Source organism: Pleuronectes platessa, chromosome 7, assembly GCF_947347685.1.
Source record: "Pleuronectes platessa chromosome 7, fPlePla1.1, whole genome shotgun sequence".
NCBI classification, from domain to species: Eukaryota; Metazoa; Chordata; class Actinopteri; order Pleuronectiformes; family Pleuronectidae; genus Pleuronectes; species Pleuronectes platessa.
Window position 1 is genome coordinate 16,348,182 of NC_070632.1, and position 19,240 is coordinate 16,367,421.

Here is a 19,240-nt window from a genome sequence, read left to right on the forward strand (position 1 = left end):
GACATGATAATCTATTACAGTAAATATTAAAAGAAGATAATAATATGCTGTACAAAGGCACTAGACTATGTGTATAAAGGTGATGCTGACGGCCAAAGACACACACTGACTTTTCAAAGACACACATGATGGGTTATCATTACCTTTACCAGAGCGTACAAGAATGTATAAAAACACACATTACTGACGGAATGTAATGTTAAAACACACAACAAAAATTCAGACTCACTGCTGAACACTCGCTTGTCTTTAATTTATTAAGGTGTTGCTGCAAAAAACAAACAGATAAGACAATAAAATATGTTTGCTTGGTTTAGCAATTGATGGTTTGAACTTTGGGTTGTTTCCTTTTGTGTTTTTTAACACTTTCTCAAGGGGGGTGGGGGTCGGGGATCAGAAGAAAAGAAGGAAACTGCAACCAGTGATGCTGCTCAGACACTATGCAGAAGTTACCAGCAACATGCATGCACAGTAAGGAATCCTGCACTGGCTATGAAACGTCAAAGTAAGCTAAATTAAATGGGTTGAAACATAGACTCCAAAAAGTGAAGCCAAATCGTCTTGAATGCTCTCTTGTGGCTGGCTGCAGAACTGTTCATAAACCCTGCCTCCTCCTTGTAAATTGGGTGTTTGAGCTATAACAATGGGGTGACACATCAAGATTGACAGTTGCGACTGACTCATGATTGGTTGAGAGTGTAATTATTTGAGGGACCCAGATACGTTGGCTCCACGCCATGATCATTACTGTGCAGACACCATTTTTATACACGTTCAATGAGTTAAACAGTAACATAATCCATAATGCCCATATAAATGTATATACACATTGTATGGATCCCATACAAGTTAATAATTATTTACAACTACTGTAACATGACAATGAACTTCACAATTCTTCACTTCACTTCAAACACAACACTTACATTCTCACTTAGGTATTGAAAATAAACACAGAATCATTAGCACATTCACCAAAAACATCTTCAAGTAGTGGCTGGAGAAGTTTCCCGAGGGAAACATGGACGGCTTCATATATGAACCTGAAAGACAGAAATAAAAGGATTGTAGTCAATGAGCAGCAAAGGAGGGTATGATGGATTTTAAATTGGTTTATAGATGGAAACATTTCACACCATAATGTCTGTGAATCATTACCTCCGCCCAGGAGGTTTTGTTGGTCTGTTAATTAGCAGGATTACGCAAAAACTACCTGAAGGATTACCACAAAACTTGATGTAAAGTTGTATGGCTCAGGGAGGAACCCATTCAATTCAAGTGATTTAACCTTTTTGCAATCCTATAATATTGACTTGGTCACATTTTTCAGATATCCAAATTAAGAGGACAATGAATAATTAACTTTTGCTGCTTGTAATTAAATGAGTACTCAATTTACAAGCAGCTAATATTTACAAGGGTGGTAGTTATGTATCAAGCGGAGGTATACCCTCTTAATTCTTTGTTATTCTACCAACTTACCATGCTGAATTTTGATGTTGAAATTGTCACTCCTTCAAGAAAAACTGAATTCAGGTATCCCTCCTCGTCAGTAACCTCCTCATCTTCATCACTGTCAACGCCGCCGCTGAACGCCTCCTTCATCTTCTCTGGTATCATGAAGTCAAACACCACCACCAGGATCCCAATGATGGTGCACAGGACACCTGGAAATCACCTCAGTTAATAGAAATCACCAACTTCCAGTCGGATCTGTAAGTAAATACTGTAAGATCAAAACAGCTGCAGCCATTCATGTGTACCTGTGGCCAGAGCCAGCCAGAACGAGTGGCTGTACTCTGTTTCGAAGGAGTCGGTTCCTATGGAGAAGACACACTGTGGCACATTCATGATGGTGGAGAAGGAGGCCATGGAGAAGAAGATGAAGGCGGCCGTCGCCATCATCATGTAGCCAGCGTACAGGATGACCGGCATGGAGAACAGGATATTGGCAAGCATCCAGCAGCAAAACGCAGTCCTGTAAAGGTGGGCAGCCATTTTTGTTTCCCGCTATCTGCTGAATTCAACTGCATAACTTCATACTGTGGGTGACGTGTGGTTACCAGAGGGTCGCGGAGGCGTATCGTCCAGAGTATCTGTACTGGAAGATGAGTCCACACGGGCTGCCGAGGGTGAATTTCTCAGCGATATACAGGATAGGATTGGGTAAACCTTTCTCCAGTGCTTCCTCGTACTCTTCCTCGATGGTGTCGTGCCAGCTGAACATCTCGTTGTAGTCGATGGTCTCGTTGAACTGCACAACAGGATTTCCTGAGGGAAAAGAAATGCAAACTCATGCACGTCCACTAAGACAAATGCTAAAACCCCAGCTTAAAACGTCTTACTCTTTGGTCCATTACAGCTGCCAGTATGTGAATTCATCCTACGTTACATCTGCACACAACCGCAGCGACAGTGACTCACCCTTCAGCGTGACGTTGATGCCGTACAGTCCGACATGCAGGCCGATCTCAGCGTTGACCACGGCGTTGCTGAAAGACTTGTAAGTGGCAGTCGTGGTCATCCTGGCCTCGGCCCAGTCGTTAGTAAAGTTGAGAGCTGTGGAGGAAAGATCATTAAGGTTAATCATGACGCCAGGAAACAGAAGATCTCTGATTTATCTGTATTCAACTAGGATGATAAGAAGACAAAACTCACCCACTATCACTGCACCTATGAACAAGCTGATGATTATTCTAAACATCCAGAACAGCCTCTGATTTGAAGTGAAATAAGAGAATGAATGTTATTTCGGTGCATAGGATAAAAAAGGTGGAAGCAATCAAGTGAAATCATCCTCACAAGCACCGAGGGGCGACAGCGTCTCTGAGGTTTGGTGACATGAGTTATAGTTAACCTGACGGCTCGCACTCACCGACTTCCCTCGTATCCCCGGCAGAATGAGGAGCAGACTCACTGCGAGCACAAGGAACACCAGGATAATGGTGAACAAGCGGCCGCTGAAGATGAAGGAAGTCCTTTGTAGAGGGTAGAATGGGTAAATGTCATCGTAGAAAGTCATCTTAGCTCCTGATCTCGCAGACAAAGCTGAGAGGGGACGTTGTGACAGAGGAGACAGTGTTAGAGGCGGCGTTCTCAGTTTCCTCCAGATGCACAGACAGCAGCTCCTGTTTCTTTACGGCAGATAAAGGATGGGACGTCATTATCACCGTGTAACATTGGACATGACAAAGTGGAAGCATGTCAGTGGCATTCAACTTTCATCTGCACTGTTTGGCATCTCTACTGTGAAGACAAATGTGCATAAGTATGACGCACAAATGCAATTCTGTACATCTGACCAGTGTCAGAGTGATATAGATATGTGCTCTTTACATTTGAACCTAAATAAATAGGAGAGGTTCACAGATTGTATAAAGCCAATCAGTGGAACGGAGAAAACCCCCAAATGAGTTCCTTACCTGAGAGTTGAAAAGATGAGGAGGGAAGAGCATGGAAGTGAAGTGAGACTGCTGAGGGGAACATACACTTCTTTTATACCAGCCGACTCCTTTGTGTCACAGAGGAGGAGGATGCATTCAGCGGAATGCTGCGGGAAAGAGGTGTGATCGGCAGATGTTAACCATTCCCACTGGTTTGGCACAGGTCACATGCAGTTTGTGATAAGCTGTACAACACATGTTTGGCTTAAGTATTGCACCATAACCCCTCACCTGCGCCTCTGCTCCTGCACCTACTGCATTCAACCTCTACAGGAGGTAAGACTCAACTATTTCATCTTCTCATATCAGATATTAGGTAATAACAGGAACATTGTATTTGAGTGTTTAGAGTTTACAGTTAGAAAGGAGTAGTGTCAAAGTGCTTTAGATGTTTATTCAAACAAACAAAGGGTAACTTTTATTCTAATTTCTGCCAAACCAACTTAATTTCTAACTAAATTATTTACATCACTTGTAAATGTATAACAGTAATAGAGCAGTAAACGTTAGTTACCTTCACCCTGTCTCCAGGTCTCCAGCTCTTCTCTGCTCTTGTCAGGAGTCTGATCTCAGGACCATCTCTCGCATCAATGGATGTGCGTAAACAGGTTTGGAGTGTGTGCGCAGTGGTTGGCTTGGTGCTCCTCGTCAGTGAACGTGAGTAGTAGGAGTCCACAGTTTGTAAAAATCACTTCGCTGAACTCAGATGAAGTAGAACAAAAAGTCTTAAAACAAACTCGCCATGTGTTGATCAGCCTCAGGCGCAGAGAAAAGCTGGGAGGTTCCTCGCTTTGACGGCTGGTACAACAGTCTGGGGTCTCCACGACGCGGAGCTGTCGGTGAGTTCCCAGAGCGCACAGCGGCGGCAGTAAAAGAAAGAGTACTAGTAGCAATGGTAGTGATAGTAGAAGTTGTAGTATTACACACGGTGGTCACCGCTGTCTTCGTGCCCGCTCAGGTTCTCACCTTGTGCGTCTCGTGCCCGCGCATTACTGGGACGGAGTCTACCAGCCGGTGCAGGAGCCGCTGGTGCCGAACCCCCGCAGACTGAGCAGCCTGCTGGCACAGGGCCCCTCCGGTGCGCCCTCCACGCGCAACCAGACCGTGCTCTCCCTCTTCTTTGGTAAATATGATGCAATCTGTTGGATTTTGATCTTGAAATATTACTTCGAGTGCGCAAAATAGGGATAGAAGTCAAAGGCACTGTTTCAGCATGATGTATCTACCAGCTAGCTCCTGTTTTCTCCCCACAATACACTGCAGGTGCCACAGAGGTGTGATATGATTCATGCAAACTGACATATAAATAGATTTCAAAAATGCAAAATCAAGCTTTCTATCTAGCTAGCTAGCCACATGGGAAATTTACATCAGGAAGGAATCACACTATTCAAAACTATGAAAAATTTACAGGGAATTTCCCTGATAACTATGTTGATATCAACACTTCAATTGAATGTTTACTCCAGTGCCCCTGACAATATGTTCATTTAATTGGTAATTGCATTTTGATGTCATTGCCTTTTCTTGAATATTTCAGGGTATCATGTCACCTTTGAGATTTTTGACATGAGACCTCCTGGGTGTCCACCTGAGTTCATGAACATCCCAGTCCCAAAGGGTGACCCGGTGTTCGACCCCGCCGCCACAGGAAAAGTCCTGCTGCCCTTCCAGCGAGGACTGTGGGACAGGGAGTCTGGACAGAGTCCCAGTAACCCTCGCACACAGGTGCTGATCACTCAATATGAAGTAACATCATCTTTGTTCATGGGAACTGCAGCCTCCAGAAGTAATAAGGGAATGTGAACAGTGTTTCCCTTTCCCAAAATGCAATAATAAACAAATTCCACACATGCAGGTGAACATGGTGACAGCGTGGATAGATGGCAGCTCCATCTACGGCCCCTCCGCCTCCTGGTCTGACTCTCTGAGAAGCTTCTCAGGAGGGCTCTTGACTTCAGGCTCTGAGTGGAACATGCCAAAACATGGAGGCGGACGCAAACTCATGTGGAGCGCTGCTGACCCCTCCACAGGAGAACGTGGAGCCCATGGACTTTATGGTGAGACACGTCATACTTTCAACCTCTGACCTGCACCAGAGTTCATATTATCATCCAGAGTTGTTTGTCCAGAAGCGTTTTATAAATATGAGCTGGTTGTTATATCAAAATCCCATAAACTGACACCTATTGTATTTCATTGGTACAAGAAACAGTTCATACAAGTTTTTCCTTGTTATCTGTAGGGCAGAACATAACATTCATCTTGGCTGGAACTCAAGTGCACAGTGATATTAAATGAATGGCCTTTAAAGCCCCAAAACTCAACTTCAACAATGTCTCTTTCGAGGTAGAATAACATTATCATCCACAGATCCACTCTGAGTGTTTTCTTAGCATTAAACCTGGGATTTTCAGTGAAAAATAATGGAGACTGGTGTTTGACACTCATGCAATTTTTACTGCCATTTTGCACATCAAACTGAACTTGACTTCTCAACATATCTGTTCTGTATTTCCATGTTGTATTTCCATGGAAATTCACTCCCAATCGATGCGGAAAGCTGCTGAAAAAAACTGTGAATTTAATGCAAATATTATTTGACTGCTTGCACGGTTGCAGGTTGAGTCAAAAGAGGCCCCGGCCTGACGTGTGTAATGACTCTTTAATTATTGTGTAAATGGATTGTCCAGTCACCGCAGTAAATCCCTGTCTCTATAGCGAAGAGAGCACAGAAGCTGCCACAGATGTGTCATGAAACCAGTGTTTTGTTGCTCGTGTTGTTAAAGGTGTGTAGTTATTATGTGGGGCGGAGGCGGAGGATCTTCTCCTGTTGTCACCGCTCTGTTGTCACGTCCTTGAAAACAAACCAAATTATCATTCCATTAGTGGTGAGAGATCATCACCAATCAATCCAATGAGAGTGTGATGGCGTTCTACTGGTAGGGGAGAGCGGGGTAATGTGGGACATTTTTTACATTTGCTACCCTCTAGGCGAGCAAAAATTATATATCAGTAAAATGTATACATTTCCCATTAATTCAGGATGTTTTCTAGCAATGGAGATGGTCAGAATGTCTTCAGGACAAAGGGCAGTGAAAATATAATTGTTTTTTAAAAAGTGGTCTTGTGTCTCACTTTACCCCAGCTAAGGGGTAGACCAGAGAAATCAAGGGGGTAAAGTGATCCACTTACTTTTTCCACTTTAAAACTACCATAACAACACATGTTGTAATAGTTCAAATCCTGACAGCTAGATTGAAAACCACACATTCCAAAACTAATATCGGACTAGCAACAGAATCATGGGGATTGGTCAATTAAGCACATTTATGATTATTATGATTAATGTGATCTCTTGCACACCCTACCTCCACATTGTTTCTCTGTCCAATTGGCAGGGACAGGGATATTGTTTTTCTCTGCGTATTCAAATGCCAGTTCACGGCACTTAACTGGAGCAAGGCCATGGAACTGGTCAGCTAGTTGTTTCAAGTGTTTGGAAGCTCCTCCTCCATCTCATCTGTGAATATTTTCTTTGCCTCAGCTACTGCACCCCAGGCTACTGATTTTACTTTCCCTTTCTCTTTTTTCTTTATGAATCTTTTGAGGGTTGTCTTATCAATATTTCTATCCCTTCCAGCTTTTCTTAAGGACTTCTTTTCTTGCATGACCTCAGCGGCTGCACTCTCCATCTCTGTGAGGAGTGTTTGGCCCCGGGTTGTCTTCCTGGTGTATAGTTTCTTGGCATGATGGCTTTTCAACAATGTTTATCCCACATTACCCCACTCTCCCTTAAGGAGCAGAATACCCAGGGATTTGGGATTTCTATATGTAAAACATTATCTACACAACCTACTCTCTGCTTATTTTTTGTAGCTATAGTGTTTCCACAATTTCCTCTGAACGATACTATCTTCTTCTTCGTCTAGAGTTGGGAAACGCCTGGGCCAATGAAAACATGTTCACTGCAGCAGAGGGGATTATCTGGTTTCGCTACCACAATTATGTAGCCTCCAAACTGCATGAGGAACACCCTGAGTGGTCAGACGAAAAGCTGTTTCAAAACGCCAGGAAGACCGTTGTGGCCACGTTCCAGGTACTGGGAAAAGTCTCCTTCTAATCTCCTCGCCACGCAGGTGCTGATTTACTGTGCACTCTGGGAAAAAAACGGAGGTTGCATCAACGGCAGGTGGTCGAGATTTTATGGGTGAAATTGATGGTCTTAGTGGAAGGATGAATGCATCATCTCTGACTGGTTCAGACTCTGCAAGAGCAAGAGCCTGAACAAAATTACACACAGTTCTACTGAGAACAGTAGTCATATCAACTATTTGACATTACATAAAATCAAAAAGTGAAAAGCTAAAGTTATAAAATCGAAATTTATAAAAGAAGAAGCGACATAACCTGACTCAGATTGCGGGATATCATCATAAAGACTTTATCTCTTTATATAAGGGTTCACCCTGTGGATTCAAATAACAACCTCTGCATATTTTTATTTTGGCAAACAGAATATCGCTCTCTACGAATGGCTGCCTGGATTTCTCAGAGACACAAAGCTCCCTCCTTACCCAGGTAAGAATGAGCCGCAGTGCGTGTGCGTACAAGTGGAGGGTTAAATGGGTAATGCACCGCTGACCACAAGCCAGAGTGAGTTGTGCTATCGTCGCTGGTGTTTGACAAATATGCGCTCCGTCAGCAAAGCATCACCCTGGGCCTCCTTTCTTCTGCTGAATAAGCACTCGCGGCCGAAGAAAGTTAAAGGGACACTGGTCAGATGAGCCCATCACCTCAACCACTCTTCATTTGTTCGTGCATGTACTGTCTCTGTTGAACATTTGGATGGAGACGATGCACTGCAGGAGGTTTTACATGCACAGGGATTCTTGTAGTTCACTTTTTGTGTCACTCTCATTGTGTTGTTTTGTATAATGAGCTGATTTATGCGGGCACAGGTTACCAGAAATTCGTTGATCCAGGAATCTCTCCAGAGTTCCAGGCTGCTGCCATAAGATTTGGCATCACTATGGCCCCACCTGGTGTTTACATGAGGTAGTGCGTCTTTTTTATCTTCCTTCGGCACACACTGTGGAAAATAAGAGCTCACTTTTGTCTGTGCACTGCTGTGAATGTGAACACTGTGTTGTCTTTCAGAAAAGTAATCTATTACATGATCCCCCCCTTTTTTTCCAACAGAAACCGGACCTGCCATTTTCGGCAGATCCTCAACGTAGATGGGAGCTCATCGCCAGCAGTGCGTCTTTGTAACAGCTTTTGGAAACGTCAGGTATGTAACAATCATTTTTCATAAGAGTGCAAAGGAGAATTAGCTTTTTGTGTTTATCACCCCAAACTTGTTCTCCGCCACCCTTTTGTATGATGGTTTATTTTTGTCTGCAGCGACCCAATGCGAATACAAGCCAGGATGTAGACGAGCTCCTCATGGGCATGGCCTCCCAGATTGCAGAGAGAGAAGACAATATTGTTGTGGAGGATCTGAGAGGTTATTAACCTGTCTTATTCACATATTGATATTGATATTTATTCAAGTTAAAACTGAATATCCACTGCTGTCATCTTATTTATACCTTGATAGACTACATGTACGGACCTCTAAGGTTCACCCGGACTGATCTGGTGGCCATGACCATCCAGAGAGGAAGAGACTTCGGCCTGCGGAGTTACACCGAGCTCAGAGAGGCCCTGGATCTGCCTCCTGTCAAAACGTTTGAGGAGATGAATCCTGAACTGAACAGCATCAACCCACAGGCAAGAAAAGAAAAATCTGTAAGCCAGATCAAACATGAGCTATATGAAGAAGTTTAACAGAGAATTAAACGTTGTTGTGTACAGCTGCTCCATGATGTGGCAGAACTGTATCACAAAGACATCTCTAAACTGGAGCTTTTCCCCGGAGGACTCCTGGAGTCCCTCGACGGTCCAGGTCCAGTTTTCTCTGCGATAATCTTGGACCAGTTTGAACGAATCAGAAATGGAGATCGCTTCTGGTTTGAGAACAAACAGAATGGGTAAGATCCCCTCAGAAGCACTTTGAACTTACACTTTGAACAGTATAAATAACTGTAATATAGTCTCAATGCTACAGAATTCTGACTGATCTCACTTTTCTGTTTTATTCCATCCCTGCGGGTGAGTCAGTCCTCCACAGCTTTTTACTGACTTGGAGTTTTTCAGTTTGTTTACAGATGGGGAAATGCAGGCAATCCGCAACGTGACGTTTCATGACGTCCTTATAGCGGTCACCACTGCAGAGGCTGCTGATATACAAGCTAATGTGTTCTTCTGGAGGGATGGTACAACATACAGCATGTGTATAACACAAATAAATAAATATTACACTTACTGAATTACTAAAAATAACAGTCTCCCTCTTGCCGTAGGTGACCCTTGTCCTCAGCCCACACAGCTGAATGCGTCGATGCTCTATCCCTGCAGCAATGCTACCAAACTTCATTATTTTGATGGGAGCAAAGCTGGCTTTGGCATATTTATCATAGTCCTCTTCCTCTTTCCTGTCGGTCAGTATCATTGTTACCAATCTGCCTCTCATTGCACTGTTATTAAAACTGATATCACTCATCAGCAGTGTGATCATGTGTGGATTATACTTTGTTTACCTTCACAGTGAGTTTTCTTGTGGCCTACATGGTGGCGTATCTCCGCAAGTACAGGTACAGGAAGTTCCAGAGAGTAAGGAAAGCTGGCGCTAAAACAGAGGAGCTGGCCGTGGGAATCTCTGGTGGGTCAATCATTGTGTCAAATGTTAAAGACATAACATCAATCAGATCTATCAGAACTTACAACTGACTCTGTGTCATTTATTAATAAACGTAGGCTGAGTATCAGTAGCTTTGATCTTCTGCTAAACTGGTCTTCAGTAACCACAAATAACTTCTTTAAACAACACAAGCATGTTATTAACCCTAATACAACATGTCTATTACCTACACACCTTATTTTATTATTTTTCATTTTTGTAATCCCTTTTTTTCTCTCTGAATGACACTCTAGTTGTTATTTGAATTTATTCTGTATTTTAAGTTTTTATTTACATTTTATCTCAGAATTTTATTCTCTGATCTTAGTCCTGTAATTATTGAATCAATTTGTAATTATTATTATTATGATTATTATTATGATTATTATTATTACCATTATCATTATTATTATTGTTGTTATTATTATTATGCGCAAAACATTTTATGCTTCAGTCACAACACTCATTTGATAGTTGTTATAGACTCTTTATAAACAGTAGTCATTCACAGCACAGTGAATCCAAAATGTCTTTGCTGTTGTCACTAACTTCATTATCTGCTGTTATTTTACACCCACATGCCATCTTTTCTGACTCTGTTTCTGTTTGTCCCAGCATTCGAGTGGCAGGGCCGTAAGAAACCTTTGCATCCAGTCAGCGTGGAGGTCGATGAGCAGAGGAGGCTGCAGGTCTTCGACAGGTCTGGACCGGCTCTGCGCTGCCTCAACCTGGGCAACCAGGATTACCTGGATGTCCGACTCTCCAACGACCGTCACTGCAAAGCTCTGCTGCTCAAAGTGGCCAAAGAGTATGACCTGGTAGGCGGCTGGAAATGGGGAGGGGATGGTTGCAGAGGTTAATCTAAAAATGCAGTCAACGTCTAATTAAAGTTACAAGAAAAATGATGTTGCTGGGGCTGCATCTTTTGCAAGCCCGCACAGCGAAATTCTGTCTTCACATTTAGGGTTGTTTGCACTTTTAGCAACTTCTGCATTCTCAGTTTCACACTCAGGTTGAACCCTCTTGTTTTTCACCTCATCCAGTCCTTGTTACAAACACGATTCTGCAGATGCACATTCGCTTACACCTCTGTTATCTCTCTGATGCCCTCTGTTTGCACACACAGGTGCTGTTTTTTGATGACGAAAGTAAGCGCACAGCGTTTGTCAAGCATCTGCGCGCTGAGGTTTCAGACGTCGGGCAGGAAATGAGAGTGAAGGAGACCAGAGAGAAGGAGCTGCTGAAGGAAGCTCTCACCAAAGAGAAAAGGGCTCAGATTGTGGAAACTTTCATCCGACATGCGTTCTCTAAGGTACCATCAGCCTCTGGGTGTTTACCTCATCCTCTGCTCTGCTACAGCTGCAGCAGCTTTAAGATCCACCACAAAATGTCGTCAAACCACAGTTTGAGGTCAAATTATGTCCAACTTCCAGCCAAGAGAACTAATCGTTGGTCTCGATGGTGACCTCACCTGTGACGATAACCTCAGCTGCCGTCAGCGATATTACTAATGCCAATCGGGTGACATATAATGACACTGTCCCTCTGGTGCGCAGGTCCTGGAAATAGAGAAGTGTGACGCTGGTGACCTGAGCGGCGTTTCCCATGAGAAAGCCAGGGAGGTGCTCCAGTGCGAGCTCACAGCCTCAGAGTTTGCTGATGCTCTGGGACTCAAGCCCGACTCTTTATTTGTGGACTCCATGTTCACGCTCGCTGATAAGGATGGAAACGGTTACCTCTCATTCCAAGAGTTTCTTGATGTGATGGTTATCTTTATGAAAGGTAAAACCTCTGAACACAAGATATTCTAGTCTCCAGTGTGAGGCCTACTATCACACAGTCACCACGTACTGAATAACATGAAAATCTGAAGATGCTAACACAGGTAGGTTAGAGGAATTTGGTTTCAGGGAGATGGAAGGAGTTAATTTGTGAATAGGAAGTCAAAGCCTCAACAGAATTTAAATTATCATATGAAACTTCCTACTGACATTAAGAATAATCAGTTTAGTGTTGGTTGGTTAGCAGCTCCCTCTCCACCTCTATTGTGACTATCCAGCTCAGTGGAGTGTTTACCTCCGCCAAGGCCCAAAATTCCCCTTAGGAAACCACATTTAAATTCAGATCTTTAAGATTTGATTTGGATTTGCTCCAAATTTATAAAATATAAACTTCTCTTAACATGTCTGACTTTTTCATGATCCATGAATAGATGATAGTTTCCACCGAATATCCGGATCTGCACCAATATTGACTATGGTCCTTTCTTGGGGTTTGTCGCCTTCACACAATTTCGAGTAGTTTTTTCATAATTGTGCTAACAAACATATAATTGCAGATGAAATCATCAGCTCCCTGGCGGACATAATTAATTTACAGAACACTTCCACTACGGAATTAAATCAATAAATTCCATAAGCAGATAAATATCTATTTAACTTCAGGTTCATAAAGTACACAAATGGCTGATGCCTGATATGTAATACAAAATGACATGCTGCTTTATCCAGGGTCTCCTGAGGAAAAATCCAAACTGATGTTCTCCATGAACGACATTAGTGGAACTGGTTTCTTGTCAAAAGAAGAATTTGCCAGGATGCTCAGGTCTGACAGACAGTTTTTTTTATGCCGGAAAACCAAGTCTATTGTGTTTTTTTTTAATGTTTTGTGATCCGTTGCTTTCTTCCCTCGGATGTGCTTCAGGTCTTTCATCGAAATCTCCAACAGCACCCTGTCAAAGGTTCAGGCAGAGGACGGCATCAAGGCCATGATGGAGGCTGCGTGCTTCGACAACAAGGAGAAAATCTCATGGCAGGATTTCCACTTCCTCCTGCGGGACCACGAGAAGGAGCTGCAGTTTGCTCAGCTCAACGTCAAAGGTCGGAAAAAAGTTTTGTTGAAGAAGAAGATCTTTTTATATCCTCAAATCTGTGCCCTTGTCTGATGAATTATCTGCTGTGTGTGTAGGGATGGAGAAGCAGGGAGAGAAGAGGCTGAGCCGAGACCAGAGGGTGTCCTTTATCTGTCCAGCAAACAAGTGAGAGAACGGGTCACGCAGGCTGTAATTTGTCATCCAGATCACTAATGTAACTGTTAAGGTTTTAGCATATTTTCCGTCTCTTAAGGTGGAACATAGAGATAGAGGCATCATTAAAGTCCAGAGATGAATGTACAAACCAAAATATGGTAATAATGACTCTAGCAAAGGCTTTAGTTAGTAAACCAGGGGGGTTCCAGGTCCTACTGAGCCCTGTCTTTGATTCAGAGAATGTTTGAGTCCAAGGGGGGCTAATACGGATGAGAGGCTGGCTGATCATGGCAGGCTTTCAGAGTTGTTGCAGGTGATACTGGGCAGAGAAACTTAGAGTTAGTGTTCCAGGCGCAGAAATACAAAAAGCTCTCCAAAAGGTCAAATTCTGACAAGAGTTGGCTGAGGCGTTAGAGCCACAGGGTATCCAACGATTTGGCAGAGCGGTGTCCAAGCTGGTCCTTTCATACTGCAGCAGGGGGCAGTTGATTGATGAATGAAATGCAAGGGACTGAATGAGTTGGCGGGATAGATGAAGGAAACCGGAAGCCCCGGGCCCAGCAGGTGCAGGAACAGGGGGAACATCCAAAAGTGATTCAGGAAAAGTCCGATGATGAATGATCCTGATTGCAACTGTTGCATACAACTGTCAACTAGAACATTATGACTTAGCGTCCCTTGTACCGCCACCTTTGCGAGTGGTAAAGTGGTACAGTGGTAAAGTGGGTAGACCTCACAATAATAAGGTTGCCGGTTTGAATCCCTGTCAGGCCAGACCTGATGTCTGTGTGTTAGACCTGGTTACTTCACGTTAGACCTGGTCTCTGTCTGTCAGATCAGGCGACTGGACTGGATAATGATAATGATGGATGGATGTTACTTTTCATTAAGTTTCATGTAATATTTGTTTTCAACCTCATAATCTGATGATATTTGTTCACCTCTCTTTGCAGCTACAACAACACAGATGGACCAGAGATACGTAGACGCAAAAAGTACGTTTCTTGTTTCACTTTTCTTGCAAACATGTGAAGAATATTGAGAAAGATGTAATGTGGCAATACTTCTAATGAACCAATACCATTTAATCTTATCATATCACTATCTGGCATGGCATAATATCTGATTAGTAGATGTGATCGTCATGTATTTGCTCACTTCCCTGTGTCAATACAACCTCTGGCTTGGGTGACCTGAGTATGGTCAAATACTTCTAAGCGATAGACATGAGATAAAATATTTCACTGAATAAAGTTGAGTGAATTTTCATATTTTCAGGTTAGGCGCCAAGACTCCGAATGTCTACGTGAAGCCAAAGCGTGACCAGTACATAAGAAACCCAGTGCAGCAGAAGATCCAGCACTTCAAACGTTTCATCGAGAACTATCGCCGTCATATCGTCTGCTTCATCGTCGTATACGGCATCGTGGCCGGTGTGACACTTGAAAGATGTTACTGTGAGTGTAATACTTCCTCACGACGTGTTCTGGTCCTTTCTTACCCACCAGTGTCATACTTTTAGGTCTGACCTCATTAAAAATGCTGTGTCCAGACTATGGTTTGCAGGCTGAGTCAACAGGCATCCCAGAGACTTCGATGGTGGGCATCATCGTCTCCCGGGGCTCAGCCGCCGCCATCTCCTTCCTGTTTCCCTACATCCTCCTCACCGTGTGTCGTAACCTCATCACACTGTGCAGGGAGACCTTCCTCAACCGGTACATCCCCTTTGACGCCGCCATCGACTTCCATCGCTTCATGGCGATGACCGCCATCATCCTTTCAGGTTGGCTCACAGAAGGGTAGAGCATCACAATCATTATAGCAATTTGTGATGGAGCTGTAATGGAAAAATCCCACCGATCAATATCTTACTACTCTGAAGAATGTCTTACTACTGTTTGGACTGATTTCTGTGCACTTAGCTGATGCAACCTCAACCTTCCACCTCCTGTTGATCTATATATGTGCAAATGCAACGCTGGGTTTGATTCCTCTTTCTCTAGGAGTGATACCAGACAGCAGACGTGTCCTGTTTGCTTTCTGTTTTGTTCCCCATTTATCACATTGTATAAAAACCTTCCTTTTTTAAGTTCTCGTGGTTGCAGTCTGAGCAATGTTGCTGAGTGTGTAACCCTCTGCAGAGCTAATAATTAAACCTCTAAGACAACTCCGGTCTGAGAAACTCATTATTTCAAAGCTCATGATAAATTTCCACGACAGGGCATCACATTTTTATGTCTTCACCAGTCCATTTTATTTATTATTTATTCTTATTTCTTTTCCTCGCTGTAGTTGTTCATTCTTTGGGCCACGTGGTCAACATCTACATCTTCTCCATCAGCGACCTCAGCATCCTGTCTTGTCTGTTCCCCAAAGTCTTTTCGAACAATGGGTAACGTTTGAAACATCTGATCATCAGATTTTTCTACTCTCTGTTGCAGGGGGATTAAATGTGGCATCTGGTTAATTAACATTCTGTTTATATCTTAGGTCTGAACTTCCCCTCAAGTGGTCGTGGTGGTTCTTTCAGACTGTTCCAGGTATGATAAGAAACGGACCTGCAGCAGTTATACACTGAATGAGCTGTTTGTAATACTGTATAATCCTGTTTGTACTTTGTCCTTTTCCTAGGGATGACAGGCGTCCTGCTTCTGTTTACCTTTTCATTTATGTACGTTTTTGCCTCACGCTATTTCCGTCGCATCAGTTTTCGTGGATTTTGGATCACACACTACCTCTATGTTGTCGTGTATGTTCTGGTAAGTCGTTTTCTGCTCTCTGCTACAGTTGGCTCTCACGACGGAAAGGATTTCTTAGGTATTGCGGTGTTGTGACGCCGGCTTTGTTCTCATCCAACAGATGGTGATTCACGGCAGCTTCGCCCTCCTCCAGGAGCCCCGGTTCCACATTTATCTGATCCCTCCAGCACTCCTCTTCCTGCTGGACAAACTCATCAGCCTGAGCAGGAAAAAGGTGGAGATCCCGGTGGTCAGAGCCGAGCTGTTGCCCTCAGGTTACACTGTTATCTTTAAAATGTCTCACTATTCTCAGCCTTTCCTTGGCGGTAGCCCCTTCTAATCATCCTCACTTAGCTCACGTAATGTGTGTGTGCATTTGAGCTCACACCTCCCTCGGTTGTCCCACCTGTAGGTGTGACACATCTGGAGTTCAAGCGACCACAGGGCTTTGTTTACCGTTCAGGCCAGTGGGTGCGCATAGCGTGCCTGATGTTGGGCACAGATGAGTACCACCCATTCACGCTGACGTCGGCCCCTCACGAAGAGACCTTGAGCCTGCACATCCGAGCCGTGGGGCCCTGGACCAGCCAGCTCCGAGAGCTCTACACCGAAGAAAGCCTGATCGAACTCGGAGCCTATCCAAAGGCAGGTCACCGTTGTTTTGTGGGCATGAACTGTTTCTTCTCCATCCTTTGTCTCTACATTACATTTATATTCATCTTCCATTCACTACTCAGCTGTACTTGGACGGCCCGTTTGGTGAGGGCCATCAGGAGTGGGTTGACTTTGAGGTGTCGGTTCTGGTGGGAGGAGGAATTGGAGTCACTCCATTCGCCTCCATCCTCAAAGACCTAGTGTTCAAGTCTTCCATCAAGTCCAAGATTCTGTGTAAAAAGGTGCAGCTCAAAATGAACATACGGTCATATAAATGTGGAATTCCAACTTGTAGCATCCTGTGTTTGTAAAGTCTTTATGAAAACTCTGGCTAACATTCAACTATTGTGTGAAGGTGTACTTCATCTGGGTGACACGGACACAGCATCAGTTTGAGTGGGTGTCAGAAATCATCAGGGAGGTGGAGGAGTTGGACACCCAGGAGCTGGTGTCAGTCCACACGTACATCACTCAGGTGGCCGAGAAGTTCGACCTCCGCACCACCATGCTGGTAAGATCTCTGGCCGCCTTTTCAAAGTATCACAAAACAACTGAAATTGGACTGAAATGCTGTTGAATATTTGACAAACATTCATTTTAATACTGTCGTTATTAAAGGAATAGTTGGGTATTGTGGAAAAAATGGTTAAAGGTTTTCCTGCGAAAAATTAAATGTTTGTCAAGTGTAAAGCTTCGATCTCTGGCAGCTTAATGATAGGACGCCAAGAAGTCACTGCTCCTCCCCAAGAAATAGTCCCCCACAAAACACCCCATAAAATCACAACTTGATCTTTGCACACACTTGACTTTACCACTAATGAAATCTTCACCATTGTGTGGACAGTATGTGTGTGAACGGCACTTTCAGAAAGTGTGGAACCGCAGTCTCTTCACTGGCCTGAGATCTGTCACACACTTCGGACGTCCACCCTTTGTGTCCTTTTTCAGCTCGCTGCAGGAAGTTCACCCCGAGGTCAGCAAGTTTGATCTATCTTTATCTACCTCAGTGCACCAGCCTGTACCCAATGAATTATCTAAATGTTTAAGGTTGTCATTCTTTTCTATAGGTGGGTAAAATCGGTGTATTCAGCTGTGGACCACCTGGCCTGACCAAGAACGTGGAGAAAGCTTGTCAGCAGATGAACAAAAGGGATCAAGCCCATTTCATGCATCACTTTGAGAACTTCTAACGTGTCCTCATCACAACAATTAGCCACTTTTATAATACAGGTAGCTGCAGCTTTTAATGAGAAAGAAATGTCTTTTTTATAAACCTTTATTCTGTAATCATGACTATTATTGTTTAATTAATTTTAATCAGGGCAATTCGATTTTCCGTATTATATTGCAGAAATACAGGATTGTGTTAATAATTTTTGACAACTCTTCATAATCATCACGCATTATGTATTTTTTATTTCCTGTATGACCCAGAAATGGAGTATGAGGAATCTTTTCAAAATAATTTTTTTTTTTTATAATTTGAGATCAAAATTTATGAATGATTTTATGTGGAGAATTTCTTTTGTCTTACATTCATTGTGAACAAATATATATTTCAATTTTTTTTGTAACGATGTCATATTAACTTCTGTCCCAATCCAGAAACACAGTGTCACACTCATCTCATAGACGTAATACTAACTTTCAATGTTAAGTTCTCTCGTACAATTGTGGTAGAATTTTAGATTTTGCAATGATCTGTGGGGTTTTGTGCACTGGGAGGTGACTAAATTCAGCTGTTGGCTCCTGCTGATGCCTCAAGCTTTTGGACGACAATTACACTTGAATTAACCCCAAAAAATAAATTTGATTTGTTGGTTGAGTGATGAGCCAGACACTCGTCCATCCAGAGGAAAAAATAAGGAGAGAACATGTTGATTTTCCACAGGGAAACCACTCATGTCTCTGGTGCTGCATTATTTATTATAGCCAAGTCCTCAGACAGCATCTTTCATATTACTGTGTTAGACATATGAACAATACACTAAGTTCTGCCAGTAAATATTGGGCTGCTGCACAATCCCTAACTGGCTGCACGCATTTGTTTCGTTATCAGATACACATATAAAGGTGTTAGCTCCTTCAACACACATTAACACATATTTACACCTGGCAGCTGTTTAACCACAGTCTGATGTGATGTTCATTGGCCTTTAACCCACTAAGCTTTGATATCTTCAGCCGCTACACACAAATCTGATACTAATTCAGTATGTGACAGGGACAGTTTAGGGATCAAACTGCTGAATGATGTAATTTCCAATTCTGTAGCACTGAAACTAACAAGTAGCTCACTCAAATAAACACGATTTGGAATACGGAATTCATATTTTAGTTTTCCCTTCTGTTTAGTAAAGACAAGAAGACAGAAAAAAAAGAAAAAGAAAAAACTGTCGAGACAGTTTTGTTATGTGACATGTTTCTTACACTATCTATGACTAGTTTCTTGCCTCAACACTAATCACCTGTTTGCCACACAAGTTGCATATAAGTCAAACATAGATTGGATCATAAAGCAAATACATACAACTTATCTTAAAACCAAATTGTTACTGACATAATGTCAATATGCCAGTATTATGGAAACTGA

At 43.0% G+C, this 19,240-nt stretch overlaps 2 protein-coding genes across 3 annotated transcripts; one reads left to right on the forward strand and one right to left on the reverse strand.

Annotated features, from left to right (window-relative positions):
- Positions 1-247: 247 nt before the first annotated feature.
- Positions 248-4,432, reverse strand: duox2 (dual oxidase 2). Of its 2 annotated transcripts, XM_053427078.1 has the most exons (9): positions 3,958-4,432; positions 3,423-3,550; positions 2,876-3,048; positions 2,659-2,716; positions 2,425-2,559; positions 2,064-2,271; positions 1,764-1,978; positions 1,483-1,667; positions 248-1,043 (listed from the first exon to the last, which is right to left on the reverse strand). In XM_053427078.1, exons 2-9 carry the CDS (start codon positions 3,484-3,486, stop codon positions 1,032-1,034), a joined length of 1,050 nt encoding a protein of 349 aa, XP_053283053.1. In that variant the 5' UTR covers positions 3,487-3,550; positions 3,958-4,432; the 3' UTR covers positions 248-1,031. The 2 variants fall into 2 exon arrangements, with proteins under 2 accessions (XP_053283053.1, XP_053283054.1); XM_053427079.1 differs by lacking the exon at positions 3,958-4,432 and having other exon boundaries at positions 2,876-3,134; positions 3,423-3,544.
- duox (dual oxidase) lies at positions 3,985-18,984 on the forward strand. Its single transcript, XM_053427077.1, has 33 exons — positions 3,985-4,100; positions 4,199-4,282; positions 4,402-4,566; positions 4,984-5,171; positions 5,302-5,503; positions 7,376-7,542; positions 7,961-8,024; positions 8,405-8,501; positions 8,646-8,736; positions 8,850-8,952; positions 9,046-9,218; positions 9,303-9,478; positions 9,645-9,763; positions 9,851-9,988; positions 10,096-10,209; positions 10,843-11,045; positions 11,354-11,539; positions 11,784-12,009; positions 12,738-12,831; positions 12,931-13,106; positions 13,195-13,264; positions 14,209-14,250; positions 14,534-14,712; positions 14,808-15,038; positions 15,548-15,647; positions 15,746-15,795; positions 15,887-16,014; positions 16,115-16,268; positions 16,406-16,638; positions 16,731-16,889; positions 17,003-17,158; positions 17,492-17,620; positions 17,715-18,984. The coding sequence occupies exons 1-33, from the start codon at positions 4,034-4,036 to the stop codon at positions 17,835-17,837; spliced, it is 4,587 nt and encodes a 1,528-aa protein (XP_053283052.1). The 5' UTR covers positions 3,985-4,033; the 3' UTR covers positions 17,838-18,984.
- The last annotated feature ends 256 nt before the right edge of the window (positions 18,985-19,240 follow it).

Excerpts from the sequence above, each read along its gene's own strand:
- duox2 (XM_053427078.1), bottom strand. The coding sequence starts at position 3,486 with ATGTTCCCCTCAGCAGTCTCACTTCACTTCCATGCTCTTCCCTCCTCA. Across the intron at positions 3,049-3,422 it reads CTCATCTTTTCAACTCTCAG|CTTTGTCTGCGAGATCAGGA; the intron begins GTAAGGAACTCA and ends GTCCCCTCTCAG. Across the intron at positions 2,560-2,658 it reads CATAGGTGCAGTGATAGTGG|CTCTCAACTTTACTAACGAC; the intron begins GTGAGTTTTGTC and ends TTTCCTCCACAG.
- duox (XM_053427077.1), top strand. The coding sequence starts at position 4,034 with ATGGATGTGCGTAAACAGGTTTGGAGTGTGTGCGCAGTGGTTGGCTTG. Across the intron at positions 12,010-12,737 it reads GATGGTTATCTTTATGAAAG|GGTCTCCTGAGGAAAAATCC; the intron begins GTAAAACCTCTG and ends TGCTTTATCCAG. Across the intron at positions 16,890-17,002 it reads CCAAGATTCTGTGTAAAAAG|GTGTACTTCATCTGGGTGAC; the intron begins GTGCAGCTCAAA and ends TATTGTGTGAAG.